This window comes from Solanum stenotomum, chromosome 7 (genome assembly GCF_019186545.1).
Source record: "Solanum stenotomum isolate F172 chromosome 7, ASM1918654v1, whole genome shotgun sequence".
NCBI lineage: Eukaryota > Viridiplantae > Streptophyta > Magnoliopsida > Solanales > Solanaceae > Solanum > Solanum stenotomum.
Window position 1 is genome coordinate 31,088,511 of NC_064288.1, and position 12,308 is coordinate 31,100,818.

Genomic DNA, 12,308 nt, shown 5'->3' on the forward strand with positions numbered 1-12,308 from the left:
CTGGATTGGAATTCGAACGAGAATTGGACTCCATTCATATCATAGACCTGAAGATTTTGAGCCCCTTTCCACATCTGTTGAGCCCATTTTCTCACGTCATTCCGAGTGGGAATCTCATTGCAATCAGCAAAGCATCCGACCAGACATCTGTTGAGAAGATCATTCCCCTCTATTTTTGAGGCTGCTTTCAGGGTCTCTTGCTCCATGTCTATTTCAGGCTCTCTCTAAGTACATTTACATTTTATGCAAGGCTTCTTTGAAGCTCCCCTTCTCCCTTGATGTACAAAGATGAAACATCTCTAGTAGTATTTATTGCACCTTGTACTCCTGTATAATGAAGTTTTCACTTCTAGTCCCAAGACCACTCAAACCTTCATGAAATTTGTTTTCTGGCATGATGATGACTCTCTCTTGTTTGGCCATTAACCGTAATAACCAAAATGAATCTGCCATATTTGTTGAACTTTCAAGAGCAGTAAATGTTGGTAGAACTATCTCTACCCCTCCAAGATTTAAAGGTTCTCCCCTTTATGGCAGTAGCTTCTTTCAACCTTCTGCATAATAAAAAAAGAGCTCCTTTGCTCAACACCATCCTCCTCTTTCCACCCAGTCATACCAAGTTTCCGAGCAAGACTTGGACTTAGTTAGATCATAGGACTTGCCTCCTAATCTGAAATAGATTCAATTTTCCTTCAATGAAAAAAAGCTGAGAAAAAAGGAGGTAAAGAGGAGCTCCGGTGATCAAATACCACCGGAGTAAGGGTTCCAAAAACCCTGAAGGGACCTTTAGTGTAGTACCTTGGGAATAGTGCCTGGGAGCACTCCCTTGTGAACAGTTTTTCTAATTTCTTGGTGATTGCAGTTCTTTTTGCTTTAATTTAATTATTGATTCAATTTTCCATCAATGAAAAAAAGCTGAGAAAAAAGGAAGTAAAGAGGAGCTCCGGTGATCAAATACCACTGGAGTAAGGGTTCCAAAAACCCTGAAGGGACCTTTAGTGTAGTACCTTGGGAATAGTGCCTGGGAGCACTCCCTTGTGAACAGTTTTTCTAATTTCTTGGTGATTGCAGTTCTTTTTGCTTTAATTTAATTATTGATTCTTCAATGTTAAGTGGTGTAGGGTCTCATCCCAGCACTCAACCATTGGCACAAACTAAATTTTCAACTATAGAAATTTAGGACAAACACCTACTAATGAATAGCATTAACCATATGAAAAGTCTTTGGGCGATATCTATAAAATTATATCCTACCTAAGCAGAACAAGAAGCAGGTAGTTAAACAGTGCATTAGAGCAACTCATGAACCACTTAACAAAAAAAAAAATCATGCTTACCAGCAACTCTTCCACACCATTTATGAAGTTTTCAATCCTCCCTTGTAAGTAGACAGGATCATAGTCAGATGACTGAACACGGAAACAGAACCCCGTTATGCGATATGTTACACGTGCACTGCAGTCAACAACATAACCAAGCTGCTCCTTTGTCCTATTTCAGAGAAGAAAAGGTAAGACTAAATAAAGTAACAGTAATCCTTATGGTAATCACAAGTGTGAACACATTACAGACATGTTTGCTGCTTCATACATAACCAGGATGAAAGCATACAGTTCTAAAAAGTTAAAGGAAGCGGCTTTAAAAGATATCCTAAAATTATCATAGCATAAGAAAACTTGAAGATGTATCACTCAGAGTGTATAAGAGGTAATGAAACATGTTAAGCATATCAAGAAAAGGACCCATCGGAAAACATCAAAGACACATGAGAAGAACACTTGACCAGAGTGGCACTAGGTGAGTCGGGATTAAAAGGAACTAAAAGAAAATTACATGCAAGCCTGGACACCAATATAACAGCCACATAAAGTATGTCAGATTCACAGAATACGAGTCGTAACACTTGTCACAAGAAAGTTGTATTTATTCACTCTCTCTATTAAGGATAGCTTGGAGCTTGAGAATAATCAGATGATACATCACCAGTCGGAATACTTATTGAAGCCTCAAAGGTGGTCATATAAGAGTGCACACTCTCATTATACCTTAGCTGATTAAAAAGTGGCTCCTCCACAAGTTCATCAAAGAGATCTATTACTGCTTTCAATTTTATCAATGCAGTGCCCTCTTCAGGTTCAATCTGAAAATACAGCTGCAGACAAAGAAAACAGATTAGTCACATGAATCACTGGATTTCAGGAAGAACTGAACAAACTGAAAAGAAGATATATAATGGACTTTAAGCCTAACTCAACCTCAAAAGCTAGCTCATAAAGGGAGGGTTGCTCAAAGCCGTATAAAGGGGCGATGTGGGACTTACAATATGTGCATATATATATCGGAAACAGCCTATCTACCTTCAGTCCTTCATAAGGTAGGGGTAAAGTTCTTTATCAAAAAGGTAGGGGTAAAGTTGTGTATACACACCCTCCCCAAACCCCACTTGTAGGATTTCACTATATGTATAAAGAATCATTATTAATTACCTCAACCACAGAGTTTGTTTCCAGTTTATTTTTTACTCTGACATCTTTGACTAGATCAGCGGCGGTTGGAAGACACATGACGTACTCTTTATGCCTCATCTCAAATGGTAGCGGTTGCACAGAGAAATTACTTCTAAATATTTTTGATATGTTGAGTGCTTCTTCCTCCAGCAAATTTCCATGGCAAAGTCCCTCAATATACAGCTGCAACAATAAAGAGGTTAGTGACAAATGATTGCCTCGATACTGTATATTAATGAAATTCATCACAGGGCACAAGATGACTGATAGTGTGAAGTGCAACACGTGTAAAACACCACATCAGCATATATATGTCAATAAATAGTCGGACAAAAAGTGGCTAATAATTTATTGCCAGACTCAAATTAGGTACTCAAAATACGTCCTGTACATTTGTTGGACACTTCTTTTCATATCTTTGAAGCATACGGCTACTGTAGTTGACGAACCCCAGCTTCAGCAGAGGGACCCTCTTTAAATCTAGCATTCTGCTAGTGATTTTTATGTTTCTCATAAACTCCATTACCCTTTCATCTTCATAGCTGAAAGAACCCAAAAGGCCAAAGGTGCTGATCTCCTAGGACCTAAATCCATTCCCAGCTTGTGGATCTTCCGGTTTCCAAATATGTCTCTGGTAAATGAGATTATTCAGGAATACACATTGAATGCTGAGATTACGCATTGAATTTCTAGTAGTAGATCCATAATCAAAAAAGTGTTTGTGATTGTTCCAGAAGAAATGAAAAGCCACCAACAGACGCTTTACGCCCAATCATTCCGGATAACGCTTGCATCCTCTCTATTACCGCGGCTACTGGCATAGAGTTAGCATCGATAACCTAGAACTATGTAACCAGTATAGTTTCCTTTCCAAAAGGAATTCTCATCAAACAAGAGCTACACAAGTAGCAAGAACAATATGGAAAAGGTTAATCAAAGAGTCAATCACTAGAGGCATGGTAATGCCCTCAAAACTATGCATCAAGGTCATTGGCTAAACTCTATCAGCTTTTATTAGGATATAGCAATAACTAGTACCTTCAGTTATATATTTTGGCAAGTAACCCGGAGTATCATTTCTTAGTTTATTTATCCATCTGAATCATTTCAAGACAACATGTAGCCAAAAAGATAAACAGGATACCAAAAGTTAAATCATGTTTTTTGCTTAGTATAGGAACATAGAGTTTCAAGAAAAAAAGCCTTCCTCTTCAACTTTTGTACATATATAAAACCACTCAATTGTTGTTGTGACATATACTGGAGAAGAATATTATTAAATTGTGTATCTACATTATTACATTGAGATAGATACTACATTAGACTCCTTTTCTAACTAGAACACTGCACTACAATCCTAAGTAGCATTATATATACTATTCTTGTTCCTACTCCTATTCTAACACTCCCTCTCAAGCTAGAGCATACATGTCATGTACCGAGCTTGTTATAGATGTGATTAATATGAGGACCAGTGAGGGACTTGATGAAGATATCTGCAATAAAACCGGTAGGGACTGCTTTTGGACGTCTAGGCAACCCAGACCTCAGTTGAAAGGGAACAATCTGGAAAATTTCCAGAAATTGGTATAAACTATATGGGTAGACTCGAAATAAGAGATGAGTAGATCTTGAACAAGAAAGCCACCGAAAAGTTATTCGGAACAAGCTCATGAATCGACGCGTGGAGGCGCGTGTGAGGTCGATTCACAGTGGCACCGGTTGTGGTTTGATCGCAGGGAGGCACTGTACCTCTTTTTGGAAGTGTTGGTTTTCTCACAACAGTGACGAAAAGTGAAACTACGTAAGTCACATCTGAGGAGTCACCGGAAAGACACGAAACTATGCAAATCAAATCTTCTTTTTTTGACATAAACTACGCAAATCAGATCTAAGGGGTCGTCGGGAAGATGTGTAGTGCTACACAACTCAGCTATGAGAAAGTAGTCCAAGAAAATGCAAGGTGCTACACAAATCAGGTATGAGAAAGTAGTCACCGGAAAGAAGCACGATGCTATGAAAAATCAGATATGAGAAAGTGGTCACCGAAGAGATTCACGGTACTACACAAAATCAAATCTAAAAAGCCACAGAAAGAAGCACAGTGACTACTTTCTTTGTCCCAGATGCTTCTCAAATCAGTCCTTACCATGATTATTTTTCATGTAACCGTCCGCCGGCTGCAGATTTTTTTAATTATTTTTCTACCAAGATCGTAGAGGCTCTAATACCCTGAGAGAAATATTGGAGAAGGATATTATTGACTTGAGTATCTACATTATCACATTAAGATAGACACCACACTATACTCCTTTTCAAACTAGGACACTACATTACATTCTTTTTCCAAGTAGGATTCTACATACTTTTCTTGTTACTACTCCTAACAGTTGCATATATACACAACCATTCACCAATACCATCATCATTCAGAAAAAAAAGGCTCTTAAAAATGTCTAGACCTTCAAAGATAGCTGTCAATAAGTTAGTGACAATTGACAATCGCCTAAAGATTAATAACTTTAACTTGCACACCTGGGAAAGAAGCTCTGGAATGAAGAAGTTCAGATCAGAGAGAGTCAAGTCATTTAACAAGAACAACTTTTCTTCCACATCCCAGAAGCTCTGACACAAGACTTGCAGTCGCAGGTATGATGAATGATTCAAGGGCTTCATGTTGGTGTTCTTCAAAGTTCTTACCATATCTTCCTTGATAACCTGTCAAACTTCACCCTTATTTCAAGAAATAAAGCACCTAAATCTCATTTATACCAAATAATTATGGCAGACATAGAAGGTTCCAAAATGGTCGAGTATGTAACACGTTTAGCTTTTGCTAAAGATGCTTAACAGTTACTAATCATGCAAATGCGCCAAACAGTTCTTCAGCAACAAATTGTGGTTATAAACACTTCAATTTAACATGCACCTAATAGTGGTTGTAAACACACATGCCCATATACAAGCACCTTTACTAGCTAATTATCAACAGAAATACACATAACTTAGGCCTCAACGGAACTCAAGTTCATACATGATACACTCACAAAGAGGAGACAGTGAATGAGTATGTCAAAAATCAAAGAATAGGTAATAAACTAATAAAAGAACGGTGGTGAACTTCTTACATTTTCTTCCTTCAACTCTAACAAAAAAAAATGCATCATTTTATTTTGTTTCTGATAGGCAAACAGGGACTCACAAATTTCAGTAGTTAGAAGCGAATGTTGAGAGTAATCCTTTTCCACTCCCCTTTTTATTCCCTCCTTGATATTCAAACATAGCAGCAGCAAAGAAATTATGAAAAACATAAGATTCAAACAAGGCTTTATTTGGCCCGAGGGTCTTTCGGAAACATTCTCTCTATCTTCCCAAGGAAGGGGCAAGGCCTGCGTACACACACCCTTCCCAGACTCCACTTGTGGGATTACACTAGGTATGTTGTTGTTTTTGTTGTATAAGATTCAAACAAGAGAACAAGCAATATCTAGGAGAACATAACAAGGAAAGCATACTCAAAGCATTCACATATACCATGAAGCGATCATCCCTTGGCAAAAATGATTTTGTCATTGCCAAAACCTTTGATAAAAGGACTGGAAGCTTATCATTGAAACCATAGACCTTGAGTTCCAACTTGTCACCATATAGAGAAACAGAGGTTTCCAATTTAGCCACACTAGCCTGCATTCAGATGCAACATTAACAGTCAAATACCACAAAATGAAATGTTAGAAATTCAACAACTAAAAAGACCTCTAGTAAAAGAACTTGGACTGTATTACAGCTGCTCTTGATAGTTCTCAGGTAAATGAGTTATTTAATAGCTGTTCATCTTTGTAGAAGCCAATAAATCAAGTAAATAACCTGATATATAATCTCATTCAGCTCATCTTTTAGAAGGTGAATAAATAATTCAGTCAGCAAAGCGTTCTTCAAATTACTGTATCCCCCTTTTAGTGTAATACGGAAATATGTATTGGCACGGGGAAGCTTAAACGTGTTATCCAGCTTGTACCAGATCCTCATCAGCGGTTCGTCAAGTATGCTTCTTGGTCTTGTATTTTCCGAGTCACACTTAGCCTTCCCAGCACGTATTGAAAAATCAGATGGAACAAACTCATTCTTCGCAGGAAGATGTAAGCAGGCATTAATTTCTGTAGGGTCCTTCCATAACTCAAATAGAGAAGATGGAATATCTTTTTCCACATATTCTGATCCAAACCATGGTTCCTGCTGAACATCTGAAAGAAAAAGGACATCAAGAAAAACAACAAAAAGGAAAACACAGGTAAAAAATATAAGATATAGATCACTCTGTACAAAAGGGGGAGGGGGGGGGGGGGGGGNAATGAAAAAGGGGGAATGTTATGAATATGAAGATACATCCCAGAAACAAAAGACTTGCTAGCCGAGCTTCCTCTGGAGATGTGCTCATTGACTAGAGTAAATAAGTCTAACACATGCCTCAGCAGTACAGAATAGATATATATCATCAAATCCAAAACTCAAACAACAAGTGCCTTCACCAAATATCACATCATTGCAAGAAGTGAAGTTTTACTAGCAAACTTTATCTGAAAACAACAGGGAGAGCAGGGAAGTGGATCCAACTCGTTGCATCTTTTATGTCAAATCATATAACTAAAACCTCATATCTTGAAGACAGTTTTATTTTTTTGATAATGGTAACTGTATATTCACACCAAAAGGCCCATCAGGTGAAAACTGATTGGGTGGGATTTACAAACCCAGGGTATCATCAAGACCAACAACTAGACATGAAACTTTACAATTGTCCTATGAAATCGACAAAACTATCTACCTCCCCCACTATATCCTGTTTACACCAAAAATACAAAAGACTAAGGCTCCTCATCTTGATATTCTGAGAACTGCTGGCTATTCCATCATGACCTCTATCATTTCTTTCTCTCCATAATGTCCACCAAATGCATGCTGGAATGCTCCTCCACCAGTCTTCTTGTGACCCTCTTCTCCCCACTCCTTCCCAATTTTTCAGCAGATCAAAGGAGGTTCTGGGCATCACCCAATTTATGCCTAGTATACAAAAGAACACGTTCCACAGATTTGCAGCTGTTCGGCAGTGCAAGAACAAGTGACTATTTATCTCTGCCTCTTTCTCACACATAAAACACCTTGAGCAAATCTGTACACTTCTTCTCTGTAGTACTTCGTGGGTTAAACAGGCTCTTCTGATCACCAGCCAGATGAAGCATGAAACTTTGAGAGGGATTTTAACCTTCCAGACCAGTTTCCATGGCCAGATAGTTGTCATTGTGCGACTGTAATTCAGTCTCCAGTAGCATGATTTCACCGTAAAGGACCCCTTCTTGTGCAATTTCCAGACTGGCATATCAGGACCTGCATTTACTCCTGGGAAAAATTTTAGGACCTGCAGCAATTCAGCCATTCTGTTTATCTCCCAGTCATTTAAGGCCCTTCTAAATACCAAGTTCCACTTGAGGACTCCATACTTGTGCCACTCTGTCCATCTGTTGCTACCTCAAAATATACATATCTGGGAAGGTAGTCTTCAGGTTTTCTTCCCCAATCAACAATTCGTTCCAGAAATTAGTCTTTTCCCCATTACCAATTTTGTACTTCAGATTATTACTAAAGGAGAGCCACAGTCTTCTAATTGTTTTCCACACAGAACACCCAAATGTACCAGTCACCTCCTCAGTCATCCAGCTATTCAGGAGCCCATATTTCTGTGAAATGAATCTCCTCCAAAGTGCCATATCTTCACAACAAAATCTCCACAACCATTTCTTCAGTAAACTTTCGTTATGTGCACGTAGCTTCTTTATGCCTAGTCCACCCTGCTCTTTGCTCAGGGTCACCTTATCCCATTTGACTAGATTGTACCCCTTCTTCTCTTTATTGCCCTGCCATAGAAATACTCTTCTTGCCTTGTTGATTTTTTTCTCTATGCTGACTGGTAGAGGGAACAGACTCATCATATAAGTAGGTTGGCCATCCATGACTGATTTTATAAGAGTTAGTCTGCCGCCCAAAGACAGATATTGACTTTTCCATCTTGCTAGTTTCCTCTCACTTCTTTGCAGAATCTATTCCACACTTCCAGCTCCTTATTCTTTGCTCCGAGAGGCATACCTAGGTATTTAGTAGGTAGGGAAGCCACTTGACACCCTAGGTTCTCTGCTAGGATCTGCATATTAGGCACTTGGTTGACTGGGTAGAGACAACTTTTCTGCCAGTTAACATGGAGCCCTGAAACGCATTCAAAAATGGTTAGGATAGCTCTCAAATGCCTTATTTGTGTAACTTCAGCTTCACAAAAAACTAGGGAGTCATCTGCATAAAGTAGATCAGATATCTCCATAGCATTACCCATTCTTCTGTTAGCACAGAAACCTCTAATCCATCCATTCTCCCTTGCTCTCCTGATCATGAAGTTCAGGCCTTCCATTGCTAGGATGAACAGAAAAGGTGACATGGGGTCACCTTGTCTGAGTCCTCTCTGTGATTGGAAAAAGCCTTCTGGACTGCCATTGATTATGAGCGAAAATTTCACAGTGGAGATACAAAAACTGATCCAGTTAATCCATTTGTTGCCAAACCTCATATCTCTGAATATTTTGAGAAGGAAAACCCAATTTACGTGGTCGTAAGCCTTCTCAATGTCAAGCTTGCATAGCACTCCTGGTACATTTTGCTTCACCCTTGAGTCTACCAACTCATTTGCTAGAAGTGTTGCAACCATGATCTGTCTGCCCTTCAGGAAGGCCATTTGGTGTTCATCAACTAGAGTCCCCATAACCTTCTTCATTCTCTCAGTAATGAGCTTGCCTATAATTTTGTAGACTCCACCAATTAGACTTATTGGTCTGAAGTCTTTCAACTCTTCTGCTCCCTGCTTCTTAGGAATAAGTGCTAAAAACGTAGCATTGAATGACTTTCTCAAAAAACTCATTTTGATGAAAATTTTGTATTGTCTTCATCAGGTCCTCTTTCAAGGTCCCCCAACATTCCTTAAAGAAACATATTGTAAAGCCGTCTGGACCCAAAGCTTTGTCACCATCACACTGTTTGATAATGCCCAATACCTCAACTTCAGTGAATGGCCTTTGCAGCCACTCTTGATCTTCCTGGGAGATTCTAGGACAGTTAGCAATCCCAAAAGCAGGTCTCCAGCCTTCTGATTCAGAGTATAAGTTCTTGTAGAACTCAATCATGCTCACTTTGATTTGGTCTGGGTCTTTGATTTCCTCCCCCCTAATTACCAGTTTGTCAATAGCATTATATCTCTTGTGTGCCGTTGCCATCCTTTGGAAAAAATTTGTGTTGTTGTCACCCTGTTGTAGCCATAGAACTCTAGATTTTTGTCTCCATCTAGCTTCCTCATTTTTTGCCAGTTTTTCGAGCTCAACCAAGACAGTTGCTCTAACAATCATTTCGTCTTCATTTAGAGCCCTAGTATCCTGAACCAAATCAATATCAGCCAACTCAGCTAGAAGGTTTCTCTTCTTAGTATCCAGTCCGCCACAAACTAATTTGCTCCATTCTGTGATTTTTTTCTTCATCATCCTTAACTTCAAACTTAAAACGTAATCAAGGCATCCTATCACTTCAAATTCATTCCACCATTTATGCACTAATTCCCGAAAACCATCTAGCTCGAGCCACCAATTTTCGAACTTGAAGTAGGGTCTCTGTTTTTCCGAGTCACCACATTGCAGCAAAATAGGACAGTGGTCCAAAGTCACTCTAGGCATAACCATTTGTTTAATGTTTTTGAAGAACTCCTCCCATTCTGCAAAGTAGAGGAATCTATCTAATCAAGCAATGTCTAGTGATCATTTTTCGTGGAGAACTTATTTGGAAATATTGTGCAATTCTGAGGGTTTAAATTTTTATATGGACGTTGTGTATGGTATAATTTGACTTGGCATAATCTTTACTTTTTTTTTTGCAACTGGTAATGTTAATTTGACTTAGTATAATCTACAACTTGGAGGATTCAGATTAGCAAATTGATTCTTCCCTATCAAAATTATTCTTGTAAGAAAGAGGAAGATTAGCTAATCATCTTATTGTTAATCAGCTAATCATCTTTTAGAGGCTAATTACATCGAAACCCCTTAAACTTGCCACTATTTTTATCGATAAATTTGACACCATTTTTTTATAGGTAAACTTGACACCATTTTTCATTTAGACATCTTATCTTAGGGTTCAACCTATTGAACTCTAAAACTTGGAAGATATGTGTCTACTGAACCCTCCACTAACAACCAATAAAACAAATTGTGTGAAATGTATACAGAATCAAGTGGAAAACGAATCAAAATAAGACACGTAGCTTTAAGCCAAATATTCAAAACACCCCACCACCAACCCCACACACGTCTTCTCAGAAAACGAGACCCTCGTCTCTTTCCTCCTCTCTTCTTCTCTTTGTCATCATTCTCAAACGAATTCATCCATCCGTTCAGTTCATTTCTTTTTCATTATGTTCCTTTTTCTTCTGGTTCTTTGCACCCAAAAATCAGAGAAACACTCATTAAACTTCACTCACCTATCTTTTTCATGGAAATTGAAGAGAATAGGTACCCTTCGGGTTGGCCCAGTGGTTTGAGCTTGGGACTTCCATGTTGGAGGGCTCAAGTTCGAAACCCCTTGCCAGCAAAAGCAAGGGGTTTGCCTTTTGGGTTGAGCTCGTTGCATCGGGCTTGCCTAGTGCGGGTTACCTCTCCTATGTGGTTTGCGAGCTATTGCATAAAAGCAGGGGCAAAACCCTGTGCGCACCCAAAGGGTAGCGGTTGTGGGTTTCCCTTGTCATAAAAAAAAAAAAAAGAGAATAGGAAGTGGTGAACTCAAAAACCTACAGATGACCCCTATAAAATTCCCAAGTATTGATACAATTGAGGAGCGGAGAGAAGGATGAAGCTTAAGCCATTTTGGATTTTGACATAATCAGTTGCAGAGGAAGATAAGATTGGTGTTAGAAAATAAAAATTCACTTCTTTATGAAGGGAGTTTTATAGATGGCATCAAGAAGATGCAAAAAGTACAAAAGATTACATAATAAAAGCTATGAACAAATAAGGCCTAAGCAAGAGCTGAGGAAGTCCAAGAAGTCGATAGGACAATCTTCAGGAGCTGAATTATGCCAACCTAACAACTATAAGATGCTCTGGCTTTAAGAATGCACGGGAGGTTGGTATCCCATCAAAGCATCTAGGGTTCCCTTCTGTCCAAACACACCAAAAAATACAAGCTGGAATCATCTGCCAAAAGAATTTTCGATGGACTTATCTACTTTCCACAGAGACCAGCATTCATAGGCTTCTTTGATGCTTTGTGGCATAACCCAGTTGATGCCAAAAATAGCAAGGAACGTGACATCTGAAACAACTGAGCAATGCAGCAATAGATGTCTATTAGTTTCTTACAGCCGTAGGCACATGAAGCATATGTTAACTATCTGAATGTGTCTTTCATCAAGATTATCCAAAGTTAGACCAGGTAAGCTGGAGGCCATCCAGCTGAAGCATATAACCTTTGCGGTGAGCTTAGTCTTCCAAATATTTCCATGGCCATTTGTTAGTACAACAACATACGCAGTGAAATCCCACAAACTGGGGTTGGGGGAGGGTAGACCTTACCCCTACCTCTTGGAGGTAGAGAGGTTGTTTCCAAAAGACTCTCGGATCAAGTGAAGCAACATGGTCATCTGTTAATGATCTCATTAAGGAGCACAAGTGAGAGTATCTTGCTTTTACTGTATAGTCACCATCCTTCCACTTCAAG

At 39.0% G+C, this 12,308-nt stretch overlaps 1 protein-coding gene across 1 annotated transcript in view; it reads right to left on the bottom strand.

Moving 5' to 3' along the window:
• LOC125870211 (nardilysin-like) overlaps nucleotides 1-12,308 on the bottom strand; it is a 50,753-nt gene that overhangs the window by 8,992 nt on the left and 29,453 nt on the right. The window contains exons 12-17 of the mRNA XM_049550586.1: nucleotides 6,375-6,751; nucleotides 6,042-6,191; nucleotides 5,043-5,225; nucleotides 2,487-2,690; nucleotides 2,046-2,152; nucleotides 1,338-1,491 (exon numbers count right to left, since the gene is read on the bottom strand). Coding sequence (XP_049406543.1) covers nucleotides 1,338-1,491; nucleotides 2,046-2,152; nucleotides 2,487-2,690; nucleotides 5,043-5,225; nucleotides 6,042-6,191; nucleotides 6,375-6,751 — 1,175 coding nt within the window. The remainder of the gene's footprint in view (nucleotides 1-1,337; nucleotides 1,492-2,045; nucleotides 2,153-2,486; nucleotides 2,691-5,042; nucleotides 5,226-6,041; nucleotides 6,192-6,374; nucleotides 6,752-12,308) is intronic.